The 27102-nt window shown below is 35.1% G+C and overlaps 5 protein-coding genes across 5 annotated transcripts; 2 read left to right on the top strand and 3 right to left on the bottom strand.

The window, feature by feature from the left end:
• The first annotated feature begins 3152 nt into the window (after positions 1–3152).
• On the top strand, positions 3153–18379 carry LOC111642091 (piggyBac transposable element-derived protein 4-like). Its single transcript, XM_023388362.1, has 3 exons — positions 3153–3458; positions 16482–16541; positions 16645–18379. The coding sequence occupies exon 3, from the start codon at positions 16646–16648 to the stop codon at positions 18320–18322; it is 1677 nt and encodes a 558-aa protein (XP_023244130.1). The 5' UTR covers positions 3153–3458; positions 16482–16541; position 16645; the 3' UTR covers positions 18323–18379.
• On the bottom strand, positions 7314–8231 carry LOC111642100. Its single transcript, XM_023388380.1, has one exon. It carries the CDS (start codon positions 8229–8231, stop codon positions 7314–7316), a length of 918 nt encoding a protein of 305 aa, XP_023244148.1.
• LOC111642099 lies at positions 13159–14117 on the bottom strand (the record flags this gene model as incomplete). Its single annotated transcript, XM_023388379.1, has 1 exon — positions 13159–14117. A coding segment is annotated over one exon (705 nt), but the record flags the coding sequence as incomplete, so codon positions are not given.
• A 1031-nt stretch (positions 18380–19410) lies between the features above and the next one.
• On the bottom strand, positions 19411–21593 carry LOC111642098. Its single transcript, XM_023388377.1, has 2 exons — positions 21500–21593; positions 19411–21260 (listed from the first exon to the last, which is right to left on the bottom strand). Exons 1-2 carry the CDS (start codon positions 21591–21593, stop codon positions 19411–19413), a joined length of 1944 nt encoding a protein of 647 aa, XP_023244145.1.
• Positions 21594–24064: 2471 nt separating this feature from the next.
• Positions 24065–26378, top strand: LOC111642090 (piggyBac transposable element-derived protein 4-like). Its single transcript, XM_023388361.1, has 2 exons — positions 24065–24544; positions 24648–26378. The coding sequence occupies exon 2, from the start codon at positions 24649–24651 to the stop codon at positions 26323–26325; it is 1677 nt and encodes a 558-aa protein (XP_023244129.1). The 5' UTR covers positions 24065–24544; position 24648; the 3' UTR covers positions 26326–26378.
• Positions 26379–27102: the final 724 nt, after the last annotated feature.

The following is a 27102-nucleotide window of genomic DNA, read 5'->3' as shown; positions in this document are numbered from 1 at the left end:
GGGCAGGCGGCTAACAGCCCAGAACCGGTCCTTGATAGAATTGGAATCTTTATATGTGTGCAGCTTTCACCCAAGGTCGTAGGCTTCCACCGGCTAAACCGGGTGAGGTTGGTGCTCTGTAAAGCGCATGCGCAAATCTGGCTTTTCGTAATCTGAAAATACAGGAGATTCCACTCCGCCACTAATATTCTAATATACAATAGAATTTTTTTTTCCACGTGTAGTATAGAAATTTGTAATAAGATACATAATGCGGTTATAATAAAATATTGTGCGATTATTTTCATATAATTAAAATTAATATTTATTTATTTTTTAGAGAATACGAGGGAAGCGGCGCTTCCAACGCTTCTAATGACGGCACGCCACTGGGAGGTAGTGTTGACCATGGGTTCAGGGGTTATTCTCCAAAGGGAGGAGATGAGGATTCTGGGGGTCCATTTTCATAAAACGTTTACCTAGAGGGTTCATGCAGACTTTCTGCGATCTAAGCTAACGCAAACAGGGGCATTATTAAAGTACTTTACGTCAAGGCGAAATGGGGCCAGACGGGAGTGTATTCTGAGGATAACAAGGGCGGTGCTGGGCCCAATGGCAGAGTTCGGGGCACCGGTGCTGGCGGGTGCACCGCGGACGACGATAGCTCGGATTGAGGGGCCGATAAAGGAAGCATTGCGGACAGCCTTGGGAGTCCCACGTACAACCCCTCTGAGGTCACTCTATGCTGAAACTAATTACATCCCACTGCGGGAGCGGATAAGGATGAAGGCGTTACAGCTCGGGATGGTTAACATCTCAAGAGTCCGTTATATCATATATAACATATAGTCCGTTAAATCGGATCTTGGCAGCGAAGGAAGGTATTTTATACTATAAATGGAGGAGGAACCAAAAGCCGTATGTTGCCTGGCTGTATGAGAAAGCCAGCCGCTCAAAGCTTCCACTCAACCGGATCTATAAACAACAGTCGGTGCCGCCGGAGGTGGAAGAAATTAGGAGGAGGTTGAGTCTGACCGACTATAGGAAGGTAGAAGGGCTCCCACCGGAAGCGTATCGGGCTCATTTTCGCTGGATAACGGATACCAAGTGGCCAAAGTGGATACTCCTGGGGATGAACGCATCGAAGTCGGAGGGCCGAACGTCCATAGGGGTAGTGGTCCCGACGCAGGGACGGTCAGAGGCCTGGTTACTCCACGAGGCTTGCAGTGTATTTGGTGCGGAGGCACTGGGCCTCCTGCGGTCTCTAAGGGTGATGGGGCAGTTTCAAGAGCCGTGCGCTGTTTTTTCGGATAGCTTGTCGGTACTTAATGCTGTGGCGAACGTGGGGTTTTCATCCCCGGGCGTGATTATAGACCTGGCAGCGGGCTTTGGTACAAGGAGGGAGGCCTGTGTGGCGGGGTGGACCCCAGGGCATACAGGGGTACCACTTAACGAAGGTGCAGATAGGGTGGCGAGGCTCGGGGAACCCTATGGTTCGATCTGGCACGGGTAGTTCGTCGGCTAACGGATCTTTGGACGTCAGACTTGAGGAGAAAGGGAAGGGACTATCTTTGTCCGTTCGTCAACTGGCACTATCAATACGTGTCGAACCATAGCATGGAGACGGTTCTCGCGTGCTTGCGCACGGAAACGGCCACTTTGAATGACTTTTTGCACTCCAGACGGCTACACGATACGCCTCAATGACCTCACTGTATGGAGAGGGAAACGGTGGCGCACTACTGGCTCGAATGTCCGAAATATGAAATAGCTCGCAGAGACCTGGGCACGGCCCTGGGGGAAAAACTAACAAATAATAGCACACCAGCGTTGCCAGATTTGGCTACTTTGCGCCAAATTGGGCTACTTATTTTTCAGTTTGGCGTTAAAAAAGCATTTGGCGCACTGGCTACTTTTTGGGCTACAAAAATTTGACTTGGCTACATTTTGGGCTGGTTACACAAATTATTTCATCCTTTGTTTTGCTCACAGAACGGTAACTTGTGCTGTCTACTCGTTTTGTTTTTAAACATAGTATAATTTATATAAGTTTTATAGTTTATTTATTATTGGTATTAAAATGGGAAAATGGACAAAGTATTCTCGGTCCTTTCGGAAAGAATCGAGAATACTTTGGGGAAATTTTCCTCATTAAGTTGCGTTTTTAAATATTTTGGCAAATGGCGTAATTTTAAATTTACTTAATTAAATTTAAACTTTTTAAAAAGATAGCTCCAGTAAGTATTCAGTCATGCTTGACAGGAGACTTTTTAGTTTATAATAGCTTATTTTTTAAAGAAAATTTAATATAAATTCCAGATAAATGATATTCTAGAAAGAAAGAAATAAGAAAAGAAAATGCATCTATAAACAAAAATGACTAATGGTAAATGCTATGCTATACGGAATGGTACCAAACATGGTTACTAGGGCGTAATTTTTATAAATTTTTATTGTTTTTGATAAAATTAGTAACAAGTAACGCTACGCTAATTGTAACTGTTTGCAAATGTCAGCTTCTTGTAAATGTCTTATATAGTGTTACATGTAACATACAAAATTCATATATTACAAGAATGCTAGTATTCCTCATCAACAATCAAATGAGCAAAATGAACATGAAGTACTAAAATTTGAAATTATCACGTTGAAAAATCACTGGTAAGATCATCATCATCATCAGAATCTTTTTCACTAGAATGTTTTTGTATGGTTGAAGCAGATGATGATTTCCAAATTTAACATTTATCGCTGTGAGAACTCGATTTTGTAGTTTAGTTTTCATTAAATTTAATTGCAAAAAAAAAAAAAGTTCAACTGCTGCATTTGAATGAGGAAGCAATAAAAACATCTATTTACTGTCAAAGTAAAGTAAAAAAAATACAGAAATATAGAATAAAAATGAATGTTTTGAAAGGAAAGGTATTAGGATTTCATGAATGGTACTAGGAAAATGGTGTTGGGTATCTTCGTACTGGAACAAGTAAAAAGGTACTAGATTAGTACAAAAGTACTAGGTAGAACAACAACTGGTACAAAAGTAGCCAACTGCTCCAGCAGTTGGCTACTTTTGGGCTACTTTTTACAAATTATTTGGCTGCAAGGGAAAAAACATCTGGCAACGCTGTAGCACACTACGGGCGAAACAGATCACTCCCCGCCACCTAGTGGTGGCGTTAGAGGAATCACTAACCAGACGATTTAAGTAGGGGAACCTGAGAGTGGGAAAATCGGAGAAAGAGCCTAGATAGAGCTAAATTCTCCATATTACACTGAAGAAGAAGAAGAATCGGAGAGTTGGTGATTCGGAGAGAGAGCCTATAAAGAGCTAAAATCTCCATATAAACACTAAAGAAAAAGAAGAAGAACAAGATTTAGTGTGGAGGAAAAAACGTTTGATCAATAAACCCGGGAGGAGAAAGAAGAAAGAATCTCTATATTAGAGAAGAGAAAGAAAGAAAGAAGAAAAACGTTTGCTGGTAGGTTTTCATTTTATTTTTAACATAAATAAAGCGAATTTAAGTTTTGAGTCGCGACGTGGAAGTAAAAGGGATACAATTACACCTTTGAACGTGACGGTTGGGACCTTGTCAGAGCTGTAGACCATACTCGGGAGCAAAAAAGTCAAAGGAACCATACCTATAAAAAATGCATCGCGTCGCTCCGCTAAGATTTTCTCGTTCAATTATTTAGCCCATTATTAAATTACCAATTATAATGATTATTAATCATAGTGGTCAACTATTACCATAGTATCCCCGTGGGCCCAATAAAAGGCCCAATCCTTGCAGAATTAAGTATGTCCAACATAGACCACGAAGTTGTCAACATCAGGAGAATAATAGAACTGTACTGTTACATTGATGATTGTTTTGTCATATATGATACATTATAACATTATACAGGCTGACCAAATACTTGAACATGTAAATTAAATAAATACTGACATTTAAATTTGATCTGGAACCTGAAAGCAACTGTCGGTTACCACTCTTAGACGTTCTAGTTATGAGACTCAAAGACAAAGCAATCTTTAAAAAAATATAAAAAGACTGTGTACTATTGACAGTATCCTACACTTTACATTTGAAGTACCCACTTATATAGGGTGTATCAGAATGATGTTTAAAAATTTGGGGGATTGTAGAGGATGAAATTTTGAACATTTTGATATAAGGAATATATAGCCGGAAATTTGAAGTAAAATGTCTACAGCGGTAGGAAGTGCTTGACTGCCCTTCACTTTGGTAGCTACCCTTCTGTCCATTGATGTCATATTATTGCTGTAGATGAAAGACTGTAAACACACAACTACAGTGATCTAACTGAGCCTGTGTATGGGACGTTGTATACTTAGTGCTTGTCGTCCTTCAGGTCACTCCTTGCATCCACTGGTGCTGTGCTGTAAACAGACAACTAGTCAAAATGAGTCACTTGTGTATGCAACACTTGTAGGAACAGTTCATGAGCTTACGGAGTGCATCTTTACAGCATTTAATAACATCAGAGGAGAGTGTGGCATCTTACAGAGGGTCGGACAAAACGTGGTTTGTCGTTGCACATTATGTAACGAAGTTGGTGGTCGTCACATTGAACATTTACTCTAAAGTAGTGCAGCCACTGATTCGATGTACAGTTTGATTGTACTCTACTGTTTTGTCAATAAAGCTTGTCATAAATACTGCATTCTGCTGTTTAATTAAGCATACCGACTGCATAGAACGTGCAAAGTGCTGTAAAAACTTTATATCACATTTCCGGCTATAGATTCCTACTCCTTTGAACTACTCCTTTGGATTTATCAGCTTTGATCAGCACTACATCATTTTTATGTAGCCATTCTCTTGCGTTTTTAATGCAATTGTGGAAATGTCTGCTCTTTATGTTGGCACTTCTTTCTTTAGTGGTGCTGAATCTTGTTTCCCATCTTACGTATTCTTGACTGGTAAGATTCAATTCCTTAATAATCGTTTCAATATTGGGAACAATAAATTCCAGGGTTGGTAAAGGAGCAGGAGCAAACAGTGGACCATATTTTAACGCTTCCAAGAGACACTTAGGAGGTGTGATATTATCCCATGCCGTTATAAAATCGTTATTATTAAATCGAGGTTTGACGTTCTGGTAATGTAATAACCATTTGAGTTTTTTGACATATTTACATTTTACACATTTTTCATATGAGCAGGCTAAGTTGACTACTATTTGGTTGACATCCATAAGAAGAACTGGGTCCTGCTTATACAAATCTTCTTCTAATTGAATTAGCGTATGTAATAAGGCATAATAATTTCGCCTAGAAGATCTGATAGCCTTATTAAGGCACAGGTATTTTAGTCTTGGTAATAAAGAAGTACAACCCATTGGCAGTCGTATCCTGTGAATGGAGTTAGGGAAAACATTAAGTCGGCATTGCGACAAAAATTAAAATTTTCCTTTTGTGCTGTATAGCTTGATAACTATTCTTCTGTATTCTTTGGCCAGTGTAGCCATTAGTGTAATAAAATAAAATAACTTACTGGAATATAAATACTTAAAATAATCAAAACACCTTAGTAATTCCAGCAACGAATTAATTCAGATTTCGTTTACGTTGGTGCCACCATGAGACTTTTAAAACAGAGGATTAAAGAACATAAGTATTCTATTACTTAAAACGTGGACAGCACAGTCCTTTCAGCCTTTGCTAAACATCAAGATGTTAATGTACAGTACATTGGGACAAAGCATCCATAATTAGGACAGCCACCAACAAACAAGTCCTTAATTTAAACATATTGAAAAACTTGAAATTTACAGGGCGCATATTAACAAAGGATGTATCAACCATAGAGACGCAGATAGTCTATCCTGCACATGGAAATCTTTTTACCACGACGATTAATGTTTTTTTTTTTTTTTTATTCTTTACCACGATTAATTTCTTAATGTTTTATTTATAATTTTGTTTTTTTTTACGTTTTTTAACGTTTTATTTACATTTTACATAATTAATTTTAATTTTTAAACCATTGTATTGCTTGCATTCTATTTTATGTTTGTTTTTGTTTTAAAGAGTCTTAACTGAAGAAGACTATTAAATATAGTCAAAAACGTTTTTATTTTATTAAATACTTCGTTGCTGGAATTACTAAGGTGTTTTGATTATTTTAAGTATTTATATTCCAGTAAGTTATTTTATTTTATTGTAAAAAATAAGAACTAAGTGTCAGTTTTCAGTTTTATTGGAAGGAAAATTAAGCTTTTTTTTTTTTTTTCCCAGAAATAATTTTGATATGAGTATCAATAAAGACTTATTTTAAAAGATTCAACATTTACTTCACTTTGCTGCTATTTAGGCTTGAGTAATGTAAAAAATTTTCTATCTAGATTAAACACTTTCTGAATAGTGGCTGACACCAGAGTTTTGATGTTAGAAGGCAGAAAGCTGAAGACTGAGTCTGTAAAGAAATATGACTGTGTATAGACTTAAAACAAATGGCATTGAATCTTCTAAAATCAATGAATTTTATAACCATAATTAAAGATAAATTTCAATTCACTGTGTGCTATTTATATAAACAATTCAATTCTTTGCTTTTTATAAGATGTTCCAAGAGTCCTAAATCATAAAACTGATTAAATAAGTGATGTAACTGATAANCAATGAATTTTATAACCATAATTAAAGATAAATTTCAATTCACTGTGTGCTATTTATATAAACAATTCAATTCTTTGCTTTTTATAAGATGTTCCAAGAGTCCTAAATCATAAAACTGATTAAATAAGTGATGTAACTGATAATGTAAGAAATATTTTTTTTCAGATACTTTATTTCTTGATTACAAACCCTGTTTTTGGGTAATCTGTATTCTAAAAATAAAAAATAACTTTTTTAAAATGACCACAAACTTAAAATATAAAAAATTTAAAAACATGTTAAGAAAAATACATTATAGAAATACCAAATATATAGAATTTTAATTTACAAAATGAACAAAAGTTTTTTACATTGATGTTTTAGCATTTACAATTATTTTAGCAGCAGTTCTATTTCCTCTAAGCTGGGACTTAATTTCTGATATTTTCTTTTTGCATCTTTCTTTGTCTTGAAAAGAGTTCTTTTCTGAGGGTCAATTTTTTTGTTACCTGGTACTGAATGGGCTGAAACAAAAGAAGACTTGTCTGTTACATCAACGGCTGAAAGCTGTGGACCCAAAGATTTTAGGGCTTTATCTACTACTACTAGTTGGCTCTCAGACATTGATTCCAGACCTGCTTCAAGATTTTTAAGAGCTTTCCTAACATTTTCTCGCAATCTTGAAGGTGTTGAACTTGACGGTGTGTTTAGTTTATCTACGAGCAATGATGACTTCCTTTCTTTTATCATAAAAAATAATCAATCTTTCATCAATCATTTCTGCACTTGATGAATTTAATAATTCATATTGCAATTCTGTATTAATGTGTTGTTCATTTTCTTTATGTTTTGTTGGAAATTGTTGCAATGCTTTAGTCTGAAGATATCTGCAAACTGTATGAATATGTTTGCACATGTTCCAATGAATGTTTGAGTCAAGACCTGTACAGGTGAAATGATAAATACATGCTTTACAGAGAACACATACTGTCTGGCACTTGCAGTCCTTAGTTACTTCTTCTATATGGTAAAGTTCTCTTTGTGATGAAGATTCTACAATCCAGCCATCTTCTTGTTCAAGGACCTGCAAACTTAAATTTTCACTCAGTTTATGGCATTTTAAGTCTCTTAATTTAGTAGTAACTTTGCCTTTGTGAAGTACTATCAATCTGTCAAACGTTTTATCTTTTACAAACTTCATGATAGCATTTATTGCCTTGTCTAGTCGTTTGACATTTTTGGCATGTAAATAAATATATTTCAAAGTCATGTGCATTCTTTCCAAATGGGCATTTGTGTTTAGACCACTCCACTTCCTGTGACAGTAAGCCCATGAGGTGGGATTTTTCATGTATACATTTGCAAAATATGTAGCAAAATCAATGGTATCTGGGTCTTCCTTAAGTTTCCTCATGATCTCATCTGCCAAGAGATAAAAAGCATCTTGGTCTCTTTCTTGAAGTAACACTTGTAATTTTAAGTAAGTTTCTGCTTGCTTTTCTATGATACAAATTTTATTGAGATTTCTTCTCCATGCTTGATCTACATGCCAGGTACAGAAGAGTCTTAACTGAGGCTGATTCATAAGTTGAATCCAAGCATTGAAAAGTGCTTCAGTCACGTAAGACATGAAAACCTTTGGAGATATTATTCCAACTTTTTCTTTAATGCTTTTGAAAAATAACTCATAAACAAGTTGATCAGTCCTGTTTGAAATAAGAAAGGCACAAGGGAATTCTTGTCTTATATCATCAATTATCAATAATGTGGTTAGTTTGTAAGGAACCAAGTCTGAGCTTTATTTTTATTTTACTTTTATTTTGCTTTCATTATATTTTGTTTGGGGCTTATGTTTAGTTAAGACGAAGGTTTCCTCACCATTCACCTTAGTAACTTAAAAATAGAAGAAAAACCAACTCACCGACGAAAGAAAAGCGCCGTAGAAAAACTCGCGCACACTTGCGCTTCCCAAGCGGAAAAAAGTAAGTCCGCACCGAGAAAAAAGGGGGGGGAAGACCCCACAACCCAGTTAGGAATCGCTAAACCTTAAAAGAATAAAGCATCCCGATAATTGTTAAAAAGAATAATGTAAAAGGTTAGCGAAGTATTGTCGGAAAATAATCTGCCAGATAAACAAGAAAAATTTAATGTTACAGATAAGTATGTAAATGAGGAGAGTGAGCTCATTCAGAATTGTGACGTCACCTCACACTATAAAGCCTCTAACTCAAGTGAAAACGAACGAGGTGAATTCCTGATAGCAACGAGCTTTGGTGAGCTTCGTAGCAGTGAACGAGAGAGGTGTCCGATAGGATTTTGAAGTTATTCGATTTGTGGATCGACGATTATAGAAAGTCTTGAGAGTTTGAGGAAATAGGTTCCTAGTATATTGAGGTGACGATTAGGATCTTTAATTTATAAGAATTATTGTTTATAAGTTAATTCTTTGATTTTGTCGAATTCCAAAGGGGAATAGAATTAAGTTAGAAATAGATTGATTTGAGTTTGTCGGATTGATTTTGTTGAATTTCACTGAATAAATTATTGTTTGATTTTTACTAAATACTGTATATAGTTTATTACTAGAAGTTTAATTAAATATTTGATTTTGTTATTGACAAACTTTGTCATTATTTAATTCGGTGCACGCTTAAAGTCCAGGCCTGGCACACTAACGCGAATCCGCGTAAAGTACGCGTTAGGGAACGGCTATTTCCGGCACACAGTAGTGTCGATAATCGTTGGAAAGTCGGAAAAATAATATAGTACTTTACAAGTTCAAAGCCATAACTGTTCATTCCATATGTCCCATCTATGCATATACAATCAGCACTAAATTGTTTCAACATGTGTTGCTGAATATCATTCATTATTATTAAAACAAAGTCTTCTTTTACTAATTTTGTTTCATTTGAATAGATGCTTTGGGGTTTATAAAAAACACAAGAGTCATTATTAATTTTCATTTTATTTACCCAAACATCTACAGATATTCCATCATCTTGGTGCTTTACACCATCTTTTTGTAAATTATATGCTTGTTCAATAGAGAGGTTGAGGCACAAGTTCAAACGTTAAACATGTACGGGTAGCAGAAGTACACGTTTCAAGTCCAAGTAAAAATCGTTGAGGCACACGTTCATAACATCACGTGACTCAGTGAACATCGCGCATTGACTTACGGGAAATAAGTTGAAAAAAATGGCGGAAGCAAAATAAATCATAATTTTAACCCCAAACACAAAAATGAAGACGTTTAAGCCGATCGTGTACTCACCAAGCTACACATAGCAAACGCCATTATCGATGGTCCAGAACTGCCAGATGGCGGCGCTCACCCGTTACCCGTACACGTTTTGGGCTAAATACGTGCGCCTCAACCTCTAATGTTGTAGAGATCCTTTTTTGTTAACAGATGTAGTCTGTGAAGTGTAGAATCAGAGAGAGAATCTCTGATTTCATCAAGAATACAATGGTATTTTTTCAGCTATTTTACTTGCTAATGAAAAATGTTGTGATGCTGTTCAAGTTAAAATGTCCCATGTCTATGTCATGACCCACATGGGTTTTTGTGAATTTTACAGTATATTTACCATTTTCTTTTTGAATGACCTTCATTCCTGCTGGGCAGTAAGCATTTATTTTGCTGCTACCCTGGGTCTTAAGATGACTAATTCCATTACCTTTGGGTATATATATTCCAGAGTGGTGACAAGAAAAATAGTTTGACTTGACCACAGTTCAAAATGTTCGAATTATCAGGTGTTTCAATTATTTTACCATGGTCATTCCGGAGATGATAACGTAGCTGGTGATTTTGATTGAATTTCCTGGAACATAAAGGACAAGGAAAATTAAACACTTTCTGCAACTTCTTTGGATTCACTAACTCGTTCATGTGATTTGGGTGAAAATTGTTTGCATGCACTTTTAAATAACAAAACTCTTTAAAAGTCTTTCTGCACAATGTGCATGTGTAACTATTTACAATGTCAGTTTCTGCAGAAGCCATAAGTTCAGGTATTTCATTCACAATGTCAGCCATCTCAACAATTAGGACAAATGCTACACACAAAAATATGAAATAAGCCTAATGAAATAAATACGTAAACTAAAAACTTAATAAATGAAATTTGCAAAAAACTGAATGCTAATAATAAGTAAAATCAATAATAAAACAGATGTTAATAAAATGAAGTTTGTATTTAATAAGCTACGATCGACATCTCTTCTTTGGATATCAAACAAACTACTACTAGACCCAAGGACCTTACAGTAGACCGATTGCTTACTGTACACAAGTTTATTACCTCCAAAATGGGCTGACAGAGAGAGCCTCTATCAGAGTAAGTTGGAACGCGCCCGGTCGCTAGACGCTTGTTTTGCCTCTGAGCTTCACACCCTCTTTTGTTTGCGTATGTTCCAGGAATTGGTAGTCTTACTCCCAAGGGAGAAGGTTTAAGAGAGAATGTTCTAGAAAAAATTTTTTGAACAAAGAGATAGGAAGGATTTTAAAACTAATTCAAATAAAAATATACAAAAGATCTACACAATCATGGCTGATGGGCACACTATAGTAGTAATCTTCAACCTTTCCCAATGGTTGAATTTTTGATAAAATTACTTCTTTCATCAGAGCATTGAACCTATGCATGATCTACATACATACATAATCTTTTATTAATGTATATTGCATACATGCTTGGCTCCACCATGCATAACCAAGCTGATAAAAAAAATAACCTAGTAAATCAAGCAATGTTGTAGGAAATAACAAAGAAATAAAATTAAGAAAGAATGAACATATTTAAAATATTTACAGTAATACAAAGATTTATTCGCTTAGGTTATCTACCTCAGCAACTAACTGTGGTAATTAACAAAGGAGGTACAACTTATACATAAGGACTAGAGAATAGGTAAAGATTGGTCTGCAACTGCTTGCAGTGACTGTCGAAAGCTTGGAGTATCTATTGACCAAATTTTTGAAGAGATGAAAAAGATCTTTGTTCTTAATTAGCAGGCTGGAGTCTCAAGGCCAGGTATTGCCAGTGTCAAAGGTCAGGAACTGGAGTTGATGTTCATTTGCAAGCATAATACGTTTGTAGATATAGTGTTGGTACCTGTCTTCCACTCCACATATAGGACAAAGCTTATCAGTTCTTCTGATAAATCTGAAGAAATACGAATTAAATTTCCCATGGTTAGTGAGAAATTGTGTAAGAAAAAAATTAGGAGAAAACCACTTATAGGTAAGTAAATTTGAGATGTTAGGAAGAAATTTGTATGTAGTGGCATTGTTGTTTTGATTTCACATTTTTTGCCATGTAGCAATCACATCTTCCCAAAAAATTCTCTTGATCATAGTAGTACTAATTTTGTCATAAGTGATTGGTAGTTGGAGATTACTAGCATCTTTCTTTGCCAAGAAATCCACCCTCTCAAGTGCTTTGGTGGGCCTTCGTCCAATTTATTTGATAGTTGTTGTCAGATGATTGAATAATGTTATGTATGTCACTGGTGATAGGATTAAGTGGTAATTGTTAATACAGGCAATGGAGGATGCACTGTCAGTTACAATAATGATGCTGGTGTTTTTGTAATGTTTTGATGACCAGATAAGTGCCAGTTTTATGGCTGTCATCTCTGCCTGAAAGACAGTGCAAATTTTATCCAAATGGAATTGTTGATATGTAATTTCATTGATACCCTGAAGCAAAGCTGCAGCCAACATATTCATCAATTTTTGATCCATCACACAGTGGGGCCAAATCTAAAACAGCTGGCCAAAAGTCAAAAGCATTATAAATTTGGCTGAAAGTCAGTACTCAGGGGTTTTCAGGGTCGCTGATTACGAATCCAAAGTCAAAATTTGAAAAAAAAAACAAAATGGCGGATTTAACATGAACCACTTTTATAGAAAAAGTACAAACTAAATCCAAATGTTGAATAAAATAATAAATGAATTTAACATGGCCAATGGTAATTTATGTACAAAACTCACGGAGACGACCTTTCCTTTGTGATTTTATGAACTGCAGATGGTGTAAACAACGGAAAGGACTGAAGCAAAGTTTTACCTTTGTTAAAAGTTGTAATTATATTTATTATATTATTAATAAACATAAATTATTGTTGGCCATGTTAAATTCATTTTTTATTTTATTTAAAATGTATTATTGTGATTGTGGCTAGGACACCAGATGACGCTTTTATCATATTTTACATTTTTTTACTACGGAGGCAGTAGCCTAAAAGGAAAGGTCATCTCCATGAGTTTTGTGATTTTATGAACTGTGGATGGTGTAAACAATGGAAAGGACTGAAGCAAAGTTTTACCTTTGTTAAAAATTGTAATTATATTTATTATATTATTAAATCCATATATTGTTTAATATGATAAAATGTACACTTGGTTGATTAAAAGTTCATGCATCGTTATCTGAAGAATAATTTGATTCACAATCAGATGATTCAACTTTGAAATTGCTGGCGCTTCCTATACTTGCTGGTATACATGGCACAACTAACAATAAAACTGCTTCTGGGAGCAACGACTTTGAGTTTTTTTCGAGGTAATTCATGCAAACTCTAAATAAACTGATTGGATATTAATAATAAGCGTAAAATAATGTCTTCCATTGTTTTGGCTCGGGAAAATTTTCTTGCAAAATCTTGAAACTTTTTAATGTATTTATTAGTACTCTCTAGAGTGTCTTCAAACATCTGCCCTAGCAGTAATACCGATGAATTTATCACATCTGCGCCATGAATCAATATCTTATGTATCGAAGTTGGCATGTTTTTGTTGTTAAGTTCCATCGAGTCGTCGTCGACTCCTGGTGACTTCATGGACAAGTCTTCTCCATCTTGATCTTTCCCTTGTTGTCTCTCGTAGCTCATCCAGCTTCATTTCTGTGACTTTTTCTATTTCTTCTATCCATCTTATCCGTTGCCTTCCCCTCTTCCTTCTACCTTCCACTTTTCCCAGCATAATAGTCTTCTCTAGGGAAACTTCTTTACGCATCACATGTCCAAAGTAGGTCAATTTTTGTTTTAAGATTCTTGACTCTAAGGAGAAGCTTGGCTTAATTTTTTCTAAAATTGAGATATTTGTTTTCTTTTCTGTCCATGGAACTCTAAGTAATCTTCTCCATACCCATAATTCGAATGCATCTATCATTTTTCTTTCCTTTTTCCTTAGAGTCCAGCTTTCACAGCCATATAATGTTACAGGGAAAACCATTGCTTCTACAATTCTTTTCTTAGTATGAATGGAAATGTCTTTATCTTTCATTATCTTGGTGAGATTTGCCATGGCTGTTCTGCCAAGGTTAATTCTCCTCCTGATTTCTCCTTCACAACTTCCATTCCTTTCTATCTTTGAGCCCAAAAGTATGTAACTTTCTACCACTTCAATTCTTTCACCATCCACAATGAAATCTTTTAACTCTTTAGTTGACATTACTTTAGTTTTCTTTACATTTAGCTTCATACCAAATTTAGCACTTTCTTTTTTTTACCCTTATGATAATTTTTTCTAAATCTGCTTTGCCATGGATATAACTGCACAAAGTAGCGAGCTGTCTGTAAGGCATAATCTTGAAATTTTATGAAATCAATTTTATGGCCACACAAAATTGTCTGCAATGTGACATGGAAATGCTTAATCAAGTCCTCATCAACCCCTGTAATAGCAGCAGAAATGTTTGAGTTTTCGAAAAATCATTGAACGGTATTCCTGTTATTTGAGCTACCTATACCAGGCTTTGGTTGATTGACTATTAGGCCCAATTCTATATGGAAACCCTTCTGTATATTTGTTTTTTGGATTCTTATTTGTTCTTTTTCTTTATCACTATGCGCTTGCCACTTTTTGATTTCAAGCTTATATGCACATTCAAAAAACTGTATTCATGCATGCAAAGTTGATAATCCAAACTAATTGATCTTCAGAGACTTCCTTTTCTAGAATGCATTTATATTGTTAGTCTTTTGAAGTTGCTTTGCATAAATAGCATCGTTAAGTAGACATGTAAGGTTTGTGATGCTATCACACACAATGTCTATTATTGTGAAAGCAAGTCGGAAAGAAACTCTTATTTCTTTTCCATGTATGATCTTTTCGAAAGGGAAAAGATTGTTCTCTTGCTGTTTAATATATTCCATTTTGTCACGAGTGGCTTCAGGACTCTCATGAAAAAAATTGGATCCTAATTGGTGTATAAAAACGAGGAGATGACTGCCTTGGATTTTTCCATACAAGTCTAGTGTTTGTTTCTTGGTCATCTGATACAAGATGCAGTGGAACAATTGAGGTAAAAAAATATTAACATTGGACTTGTTTCCATTATCATTGGTAAACTTTTACTTGTACTTACTTTGGGCAGAAGTGCCATTGCAGTCCCACTTACAAATTAAATTAAAGTTGCAAACATTTTCAGGAGATAAACTTTTGACAATATTCATTTGTGTTAATAATAATCTATAAGTTGTGTGATTCAGCAAATCTAGCAATTTTATCTCAGCACTACATTCATTGATAGAGATATCTGACTTAGGCAGATAACATTTGATCTTGGCTTGATATGGCAATTTATATGGTGGAAATAAATTACAGCTGTTCTCTTTGCTTCTATTACAAAGCCCCTGATATTGTGATTTTGATAATTTTAGTTCCACTGTGAGCAACAGAGTAGAATCAGCAGATAGTCGTTTCTTGAATTGTATCTATGGACTTCTTATACTTCTTAGCTTTAGATGGCTTCCCAATCCCACATCACGGGCAGTTTTTGAAGCATCTAATTTCCCAGATGATCGAAGGCTCATTTGAGTCGCATATGTCAATTCTTCCATACTATTTCTTTCATGTAATTCTTCAGTCCTTCGTTTTGTCTGGTTACTACACTCTGCAAATTCTGAAGAAGGCCAACCCAAATTATGTGATTTTTCTGGAGATTGTTTAGTTTCTTCAAAAGAAACAAACATGCTCAACCATTCAGAAAAATTTTGCAGAAATTTGCCTTTATTTCTTGATACTTGCTGCCACTTTTTATGCAAGTCTTGCAAAAACTTGCAGAGGACAGGTTTTACATTGTCTGGTAGAGCAAAGGGGCATTGAAATTTAACAGACATGAACTTTTCAATCTCTACATATGTTTCAGTCACTTTGTCATTCAAATGACCTTTCAATATCAAAATAATTTCCTGTCTTGTTAGGCCACATGCTTCACGTTCATCAGTGACAGATTCTGAAATTGGAAAATATAATATCTATATAGATGGATAATTCCATATTCAACCTTGTTACTATTTTTTATTCCAAAATAATATTTGAAAAGTAAAAATATTCATAAAAGTGAATTACGTATCATATAACTCAAGATTATCATACGTATCATAAATTTCATGCATATTATAACAAAAATATTTTAGTAAAAGAAAATATGTTATTCATATTTATATAAATTTATTTACATATAAATGCATTTAGAAAGAACTTTTGAACACCTGCATGTAATTATCAATTCTTAGATGGAAAACTTGTAATAAAACTTGTCCGTCATAAATGTTTATTGTACTGTAAGCATAAAGGTTTCCAATACTGGAATCTTTTGTTGTTACTTGTTTGTTTCAAGAATCTATGACTCTGCTTTTCCTTTGAATAATTGTAGAATATCTTACTCTTAGTCTTGATCTTGCTCTATCAAGTCATGTGTCTGCAGTTTTTTCTTTCTTTCTTGGATATCTGTCAGCCAATTCTTCTATTTTATCCAGTAAGTTTATGATAATTCTACTTATTCCAGAGAATATTATCTAATTTTTAGTGTGTAACATAGAAAAATAAGATGTGTTTTTAGATGATTTTTCTTATTTGTAGAATCCATTGACATTCTTCACTCCAGTTATTGGATTATAGTTATTCAGCTGATTTTATCAAGTAAGTTTATGATGATTCTATTTATTTTGGAGAATATTATCTAATTTTTAGTGCATAACGTAGAAAAACAGACAGGTTTTTAGATGATTTTTCTTATTGGCAGGATGTCTGATAGTGATGTCGATTATATGACACACTCTGAAAGTGATGTCGATTATATGGCACTCTCTGAAAGTGATTCAGATAATTATATACCTAGCACCGACGACTCCAGCAGTTCTGATGATGCAAGAAGTGATACTGCTCGAACTTGGCGTGAAACGGACACCAACGTGTTTCCAGCACCTCCTCCACGATTTCCGTTTACAGGAACTCCTGGATGTCGGTTCTCTAGAAATCAAGTCACAGAACCATTAGATTATTTTAAATTATTTTTTGATGACGAATTGGTGAACCTTATAACATCAGAAACAAATAGGCATGCACTAACGAGGTCAAAGACATCCAGGAAACAGTGGCACCCTGTTTCAATAGAGGAAATGTATTTATTTTTTAGTATTATAATATTGCAAGGTATTATTAATAAACCGAATGAGAGGATGTATTGGACCACGAACGAAACACTTTCCACTCCAAGTTTTCAAAGATTAATGTCAAGAAATCATTTTTGGGAAATAAAACAAAATTTGAATTTTACTGATAATCAAAATTATAATCCACGAATTCATCCAAACCCTAAACTCAATAAAATTTGGCCGATAGTTGAAAATTTACGTTCAAAATGTTCTCATCTCTATGTCCCAGAAAGGAATATAGTGGTGGATGAGAGTTTAATGCTTTTCAAAGGACATCTTTCGTGGAAACAATACATGCCTCCTGAACGGTCTCGTTTCGGTGTGAAATTCTATATGTTATGTGAGTCCTCATCTGGCTATATATATAATTTTACTATTTACACTGGAAAAAATACAGTTCTAAACGAAAAATATAGAGATATGCCACTAACTTCAAAAATAGTATTGTCATTAGCAGACTCGTTGTTAGGCAAGGGCTATTGTCTAACAACAGATTATTTTTATTCTTCCCCACATTTAGCTGATTATCTGGTAACGGTCCAGACAGATTTCTTTGGAACTGTGCGAGTGAACAGACATCAGGTCCCGGCTGAGATTCAAAATAAAAAATTGAAAAAGGGAGAAACAGTAGCGATGCAGAGAGGTAAAGTGATGATTATGAAGTGGCAACACAAAAGAGCTGTCACTTTACTCTCTACGGTCCACAATCCTGTCATGGTTAGTAAAAAAACTCCTGCCGGTAGAATAATTACAAAGCCACAAGTTGTTGTCGACTATAACGACACAATGGGAGGTGTTGATCTTTTAGATCAGCATCTTCGAGATTATCCAGTGGAAAGAAAAAGGGGGAAGAAATTTTACATAAAAGTATTTTTCCATTTGCTAGATATTTGTATATTTAATTCTTTTGTGTTGTATAAAATAAATGGTGGCAGAATGGAACATTTACAATTTAAAATAAATATTATTGAAAGAATTATAGAGGAGTATCACACCGAAACGAGGGTTACCAGACATGGTCAGCCGAGAACTTCAGGTCCGAGAACTCCAGGTCCACTTAGACTTATGGAAAGACATTTCCCGGACCTTCTTCCGGCGACCGACAGAAAAAAAGCTCCCACTAGACGCTGTGCCGTATGTAAAACTAAGCATGACGGTGCAGGGAAAAAACTAAGGAAGGAAACGAGGTACTATTGTCAAGTTTGTGATGTGCCTTTGTGTGCAGCACCCTGCTTTAAAATTTACCACACAGTGGAAAAATATTAATCAAAATTTACTTTCTTTTACACCAGAAAGTTTTTTCATTCTTATGTCACAGTATTTTTTGAAAGCTTTCCTTATTTTAACTGTAAATAATAATTAAATATATATTTTTATTCTTAATTTTTGAAAGCTTTCCTTATTTTAACTGTAAATAATAATTAAATATATATTTTTATTCATAATTTTTTAAAGCTTTCCTTATTTTAACTGTAAATAATATTTAAATATATATTTTTATTCGTAATTTTTGAAAGCTTTCCTTATTTTAACTGTAAATAATATTTAAATATATACAGTAGAGCGTCGATTATCCGAATCAATTGGGGACTGGGATTGTTCGGAAGATCGACGTTTCGGATAACCGATTATGTACGAAAAAATATTTTAATTTATCCCATCTTGACATTTTTCTCCGTTGCGTGTCGCTTCGCGTTGAATTTTCGTCAATGTTAAGCCTAACGAAGACTATTCTATCATTAAAAATTATTTTTTTATTTTGTACGAACAAAATAAATATATTGAAAAATATAAAAACAATCAATCTTTTTTATTAAGGCACCATAGAAGTACATGCCCGGTACCACGAGGCATAGCTGGGCTACCAAACAAGATTACAGGTGAATTACAAGTTGTAAGAATTTATGCAATGCGATACAGCAGTTGAATGAAATGTAATAAAATAGTACAAAGCAGAAATCATTAAAGCTAGTGAAAAATACAATAAAAACAAATAAGAGTATAATTAAAACTAAATTATAAATAACTGTAGAAAAGGTAAATAAACAAAATTAATTAGCGTGTTTACACAATGGAATATAATAAAATAGTGAATAGTACAATATATATTATGTAATGACAGGGGAAAAAATATAAACAAAAGTATGTACATATATACAGGACATGGGCAGCTAATGGCTGCAAGTGATACAAAATATTACAGGTAGTAAGTACAGAGAAGGGTTACTGGTTGGAGGTGGTAGTAGAGATAACACCATGTTTTTTCACAAGTGCATCAAAGGCTGTATACAGTTCTTTGTTCTGAAGAAACTCCTTGTGGTGGCATGGCCAGGGGATGTTATTTTTGGAGGCTATTAGCTTGATGTTCGAACGTTCAGTTTCAGGCACACACAGCTGAAAATGTGATGGTCAGCGTCATCAACTTCATTACAAATGGCGCACAGTGGGGTGTCCTTGATGGCAAACCTGTGGAGATAACTGGAGAACTTTCCATGATTTGTTAGGAACTGACATAAGTGGGTATTGAGCTGTATCCAGTTGAATTTGAAGTAATCCTTAATGTCCGGAATGTAACTAAAAGTAGTGTTATTGTGGTTGTCATTCCAGTTACACTGCCAAGAGTAAAGAAGATCTTTGAAAAGCAAGTTTTTAATAGCAGAGTGACTAATTTTGTCATAGGCTATGTCCAAGGAGTCATTGTTGGCTGCTGCCTTTGCCAGTTGGTCAGCCCGCTCATTTCCGGCAGTACCCTGATGACCACGAGTCCAATTAATGTAGAGGTGGTTTGTTGAGTTGCTGAGGTGCTTTCTGATGTTAGTTGCGATGGGGTGTTGTTTCTTGCTGTTAATGATGGAAAGAGCAGAAAGACAGTCTGTGAGTATGACTATAGTTGCATGCTTGTAGTGTGCCGAAACCCAGTTGGTGGCCTTGCCAATAGCAGTTAGCTCTGCCTGAAATGCAGTACAGTGGTCAGATAACCTGTACTGTTCACTGTGAATTTCATGGTCATCCTTGTAAGCCACGAAGGCATAGCCAACCTTGCCGTCAAGTTTTGAGCCATCTGTAAATATTTGGACATCGCTGTACTGCGGAGGGTTGGTGTTTAGATAGTTGTGAACATATGGAGGAATGGTGTCAACAGAATTGTTTCTTTCAAGCTGATTAGCTGAGATGTTGCAGCTGAATGTGCTGATATCATGACCCCATTTAAGGCTCCAGAAGTTGTAGTAGAGATTGATGATATCCACAATAGGCGGCTTGCGAGTAATGACTTGTAGGCTGACGTTTGGTGTCGTCCTGTAGGCCTTTGAGATAAGTAGAAGGGCCCTGCGCTGGGAAGAGAGAAGTTTTCTTTTGAGGTGGACTTTATGTGCAGCCCACACCCAGCTACCACAAGCATAAGTGACAATGGGTACATATATCTGATTATAGATAAGGCTGAGAGCATCGGATTTTAACCCCCATTTGCTCTTTGCAATCTTTGCAAAAGCATTGAAGATTTGACCAGTACGTTTAGAGATGTCTTTGATGTGTTCGTCCCAGCTCAGGCTATGGTCCAGTAGCACGCCCAGGTACCTTATGGATTTCACAACCTTAATACTCTTGTTGTCCATTTTAATGGTGGGCACGCGACGATAAAGGTTGGGGTTGCCTGGTTTGTTCATCACCATTGCCCTGGTTTTATCAGGGTTAAAGTGGAGTTTATGCTTTTGACCCCATTCATGAATCATGGCTAGGGTTTCAGTTCCTTTTGTTTCCAAATCTGCTCGAGACCTGCCACCAATGAGTATAAGAACATCGTCAGCATAAGCGGTGGTACTGTCCTGGCCAAAGTTCTGGGACAAGAAAATGTTGAAAGTAAGGTTCCACAACAAAGGGCTGCATACTGATCCCTGAGGGCAGCCGCAGAGAATATTTCTGCGTATGGCGGTGGTTCCGTGTTGAAGGTATGCACTGCGATTGTTGAGGTAGTCTTTGAGAACATTATAAATATTGGCTGGGCAATTGGTCATTTTTAGCTGATAGAGAATAAGTGGCCACCAGGCACTGTCAAAAGCTTTGCTGATGTCCAGGCTGATGGCTAAGACATATTTGTGACAATTGAGTAAACCTTTGATATTTTGGACTGCATGATGGATGGCATCAGTGGAGGAGCGCTGATGTCTGAAACCAAACTGCGTGTCATTAAGAGTATGATTGTTTTCTACATGCCAGTTAAACGGTCTGTAATCAGGCGTTCCAGTACTTTACCAAAGACAGGAAGAAGCGAGATAGGCCTTGAGTTATGTGGGCATCCCGGTTTTGGGACTGGGACAATTTTAACTGTTTTCCATCCAGCAGGGAATATGCCATAGTGTAGGCAACAGTTGTACATATTTATAATATGATCTGGTATCATTCTCCATATTGCTTTGGCAATTTTTGCATTGATACCATCAATACCTGGTGATTTCTTGTCGTTGAGACTGGCTATGGCATTATCGATTTCATGATGTTGGAAGGCCGGGGTGTTATTGGTACATATAGGATTGTTCATCTCCTCACAAATGTTCCTCTGCCAGTGTGTGTCAGAGTCAGGGTTGTCGACAATACAGAAAGAGTCCATTTGTTTATTGAGAGCATCAAGGAAGTTGTTGGTGTTAGGATCATTGTTGTCAGTAGTGAGGATGCATGTTTTCTTCAGCTTATTAGTGCAAAGCTTGGTCAGGTAGCTTCAAGGATCAGAAGATGCAGATGTGCAGAATTGTCTCCAGGAGTAAATCTTGGCCTTCTTGATTTCAGATTTGTAGAGTTTCTGGTGGTCAAGGAAGTGCTGCTTTAGGTTGGTGCGTTCTGGTTCAGTCTTGCAGTTTTGATATGTTTTCCTCAATTTATTGTTAGNTTAATTCTCCTCCTGATTTCTCCTTCACAACTTCCATTCCTTTCTATCTTTGAGCCCAAAAGTATGTAACTTTCTACCACTTCAATTCTTTCACCATCCACAATGAAATCTTTTAACTCTTTAGTTGACATTACTTTAGTTTTCTTTACATTTAGCTTCATACCAAATTTAGCACTTTCTTTTTTTTACCCTTATGATAATTTTTTCTAAATCTGCTTTGCCATGGATATAACTGCACAAAGTAGCGAGCTGTCTGTAAGGCATAATCTTGAAATTTTATGAAATCAATTTTATGGCCACACAAAATTGTCTGCAATGTGACATGGAAATGCTTAATCAAGTCCTCATCAACCCCTGTAATAGCAGCAGAAATGTTTGAGTTTTCGAAAAATCATTGAACGGTATTCCTGTTATTTGAGCTACCTATACCAGGCTTTGGTTGATTGACTATTAGGCCCAATTCTATATGGAAACCCTTCTGTATATTTGTTTTTTGGATTCTTATTTGTTCTTTTTCTTTATCACTATGCGCTTGCCACTTTTTGATTTCAAGCTTATATGCACATTCAAAAAACTGTATTCATGCATGCAAAGTTGATAATCCAAACTAATTGATCTTCAGAGACTTCCTTTTCTAGAATGCATTTATATTGTTAGTCTTTTGAAGTTGCTTTGCATAAATAGCATCGTTAAGTAGACATGTAAGGTTTGTGATGCTATCACACACAATGTCTATTATTGTGAAAGCAAGTCGGAAAGAAACTCTTATTTCTTTTCCATGTATGATCTTTTCGAAAGGGAAAAGATTGTTCTCTTGCTGTTTAATATATTCCATTTTGTCACGAGTGGCTTCAGGACTCTCATGAAAAAAATTGGATCCTAATTGGTGTATAAAAACGAGGAGATGACTGCCTTGGATTTTTCCATACAAGTCTAGTGTTTGTTTCTTGGTCATCTGATACAAGATGCAGTGGAACAATTGAGGTAAAAAAATATTAACATTGGACTTGTTTCCATTATCATTGGTAAACTTTTACTTGTACTTACTTTGGGCAGAAGTGCCATTGCAGTCCCACTTACAAATTAAATTAAAGTTGCAAACATTTTCAGGAGATAAACTTTTGACAATATTCATTTGTGTTAATAATAATCTATAAGTTGTGTGATTCAGCAAATCTAGCAATTTTATCTCAGCACTACATTCATTGATAGAGATATCTGACTTAGGCAGATAACATTTGATCTTGGCTTGATATGGCAATTTATATGGTGGAAATAAATTACAGCTGTTCTCTTTGCTTCTATTACAAAGCCCCTGATATTGTGATTTTGATAATTTTAGTTCCACTGTGAGCAACAGAGTAGAATCAGCAGATAGTCGTTTCTTGAATTGTATCTATGGACTTCTTATACTTCTTAGCTTTAGATGGCTTCCCAATCCCACATCACGGGCAGTTTTTGAAGCATCTAATTTCCCAGATGATCGAAGGCTCATTTGAGTCGCATATGTCAATTCTTCCATACTATTTCTTTCATGTAATTCTTCAGTCCTTCGTTTTGTCTGGTTACTACACTCTGCAAATTCTGAAGAAGGCCAACCCAAATTATGTGATTTTTCTGGAGATTGTTTAGTTTCTTCAAAAGAAACAAACATGCTCAACCATTCAGAAAAATTTTGCAGAAATTTGCCTTTATTTCTTGATACTTGCTGCCACTTTTTATGCAAGTCTTGCAAAAACTTGCAGAGGACAGGTTTTACATTGTCTGGTAGAGCAAAGGGGCATTGAAATTTAACAGACATGAACTTTTCAATCTCTACATATGTTTCAGTCACTTTGTCATTCAAATGACCTTTCAATATCAAAATAATTTCCTGTCTTGTTAGGCCACATGCTTCACGTTCATCAGTGACAGATTCTGAAATTGGAAAATATAATATCTATATAGATGGATAATTCCATATTCAACCTTGTTACTATTTTTTATTCCAAAATAATATTTGAAAAGTAAAAATATTCATAAAAGTGAATTACGTATCATATAACTCAAGATTATCATACGTATCATAAATTTCATGCATATTATAACAAAAATATTTTAGTAAAAGAAAATATGTTATTCATATTTATATAAATTTATTTACATATAAATGCATTTAGAAAGAACTTTTGAACACCTGCATGTAATTATCAATTCTTAGATGGAAAACTTGTAATAAAACTTGTCCGTCATAAATGTTTATTGTACTGTAAGCATAAAGGTTTCCAATACTGGAATCTTTTGTTGTTACTTGTTTGTTTCAAGAATCTATGACTCTGCTTTTCCTTTGAATAATTGTAGAATATCTTACTCTTAGTCTTGATCTTGCTCTATCAAGTCATGTGTCTGCAGTTTTTTCTTTCTTTCTTGGATATCTGTCAGCCAATTCTTCTATTTTATCCAGTAAGTTTATGATAATTCTACTTATTCCAGAGAATATTATCTAATTTTTAGTGTGTAACATAGAAAAATAAGATGTGTTTTTAGATGATTTTTCTTATTTGTAGAATCCATTGACATTCTTCACTCCAGTTATTGGATTATAGTTATTCAGCTGATTTTATCAAGTAAGTTTATGATGATTCTATTTATTTTGGAGAATATTATCTAATTTTTAGTGCATAACGTAGAAAAACAGACAGGTTTTTAGATGATTTTTCTTATTGGCAGGATGTCTGATAGTGATGTCGATTATATGACACACTCTGAAAGTGATGTCGATTATATGGCACTCTCTGAAAGTGATTCAGATAATTATATACCTAGCACCGACGACTCCAGCAGTTCTGATGATGCAAGAAGTGATACTGCTCGAACTTGGCGTGAAACGGACACCAACGTGTTTCCAGCACCTCCTCCACGATTTCCGTTTACAGGAACTCCTGGATGTCGGTTCTCTAGAAATCAAGTCACAGAACCATTAGATTATTTTAAATTATTTTTTGATGACGAATTGGTGAACCTTATAACATCAGAAACAAATAGGCATGCACTAACGAGGTCAAAGACATCCAGGAAACAGTGGCACCCTGTTTCAATAGAGGAAATGTATTTATTTTTTAGTATTATAATATTGCAAGGTATTATTAATAAACCGAATGAGAGGATGTATTGGACCACGAACGAAACACTTTCCACTCCAAGTTTTCAAAGATTAATGTCAAGAAATCATTTTTGGGAAATAAAACAAAATTTGAATTTTACTGATAATCAAAATTATAATCCACGAATTCATCCAAACCCTAAACTCAATAAAATTTGGCCGATAGTTGAAAATTTACGTTCAAAATGTTCTCATCTCTATGTCCCAGAAAGGAATATAGTGGTGGATGAGAGTTTAATGCTTTTCAAAGGACATCTTTCGTGGAAACAATACATGCCTCCTGAACGGTCTCGTTTCGGTGTGAAATTCTATATGTTATGTGAGTCCTCATCTGGCTATATATATAATTTTACTATTTACACTGGAAAAAATACAGTTCTAAACGAAAAATATAGAGATATGCCACTAACTTCAAAAATAGTATTGTCATTAGCAGACTCGTTGTTAGGCAAGGGCTATTGTCTAACAACAGATTATTTTTATTCTTCCCCACATTTAGCTGATTATCTGGTAACGGTCCAGACAGATTTCTTTGGAACTGTGCGAGTGAACAGACATCAGGTCCCGGCTGAGATTCAAAATAAAAAATTGAAAAAGGGAGAAACAGTAGCGATGCAGAGAGGTAAAGTGATGATTATGAAGTGGCAACACAAAAGAGCTGTCACTTTACTCTCTACGGTCCACAATCCTGTCATGGTTAGTAAAAAAACTCCTGCCGGTAGAATAATTACAAAGCCACAAGTTGTTGTCGACTATAACGACACAATGGGAGGTGTTGATCTTTTAGATCAGCATCTTCGAGATTATCCAGTGGAAAGAAAAAGGGGGAAGAAATTTTACATAAAAGTATTTTTCCATTTGCTAGATATTTGTATATTTAATTCTTTTGTGTTGTATAAAATAAATGGTGGCAGAATGGAACATTTACAATTTAAAATAAATATTATTGAAAGAATTATAGAGGAGTATCACACCGAAACGAGGGTTACCAGACATGGTCAGCCGAGAACTTCAGGTCCGAGAACTCCAGGTCCACTTAGACTTATGGAAAGACATTTCCCGGACCTTCTTCCGGCGACCGACAGAAAAAAAGCTCCCACTAGACGCTGTGCCGTATGTAAAACTAAGCATGACGGTGCAGGGAAAAAACTAAGGAAGGAAACGAGGTACTATTGTCAAGTTTGTGATGTGCCTTTGTGTGCAGCACCCTGCTTTAAAATTTACCACACAGTGGAAAAATATTAATCAAAATTTACTTTCTTTTACACCAGAAAGTTTTTTCATTCTTATGTCACAGTATTTTTTGAAAGCTTTCCTTATTTTAACTGTAAATAATAATTAAATATATATTTTTATTCATAATTTTTTAAAGCTTTCCTTATTTTAACTGTAAATAATATTTAAATATATATTTTTATTCGTAATTTTTGAAAGCTTTCCTTATTTTAACTGTAAATAATATTTAAATATATACAGTAGAGCGTCGATTATCCGAATCAATTGGGGACTGGGATTGTTCGGAAGATCGACGTTTCGGATAACCGATTATGTACGAAAAAATATTTTAATTTATCCCATCTTGACATTTTTCTCCGTTGCGTGTCGCTTCGCGTTGAATTTTCGTCAATGTTAAGCCTAACGAAGACTATTCTATCATTAAAAATTATTTTTTTATTTTGTACGAACAAAATAAATATATTGAAAAATATAAAATCAATCAATCTTTTTTATTAAGGCACCATAGAAGTACATGCCCGGTACCACGAGGCATAGCCGGGCTACCAAACAAGATTACAGGTGAATTACAAGTTGTAAGAATTTATGCAATGCGATACAGCAGTTGAATGAAATGTAATAAAATAGTACAAAGCAGAAATCATTAAAGCTAGTGAAAAATACAATAAAAACAAATAAGAGTATAATTAAAACTAAATTATAAATAACTGTAGAAAAGGTAAATAAACAAAATTAATTAGCGTGTTTACACAATGGAATATAATAAAATAGTGAATAGTACAATAT

Source organism: Centruroides sculpturatus, unplaced genomic scaffold, assembly GCF_000671375.1.
Source record: "Centruroides sculpturatus isolate CEXI.00-Female unplaced genomic scaffold, Cexi_2.0 scaffold1572, whole genome shotgun sequence".
Taxonomy (NCBI): Eukaryota; Metazoa; Arthropoda; class Arachnida; order Scorpiones; family Buthidae; genus Centruroides; species Centruroides sculpturatus.
The sequence above is the reverse complement of the archived record's forward strand: the minus strand, read 5'-3'. Positions and strand labels throughout refer to the sequence as shown.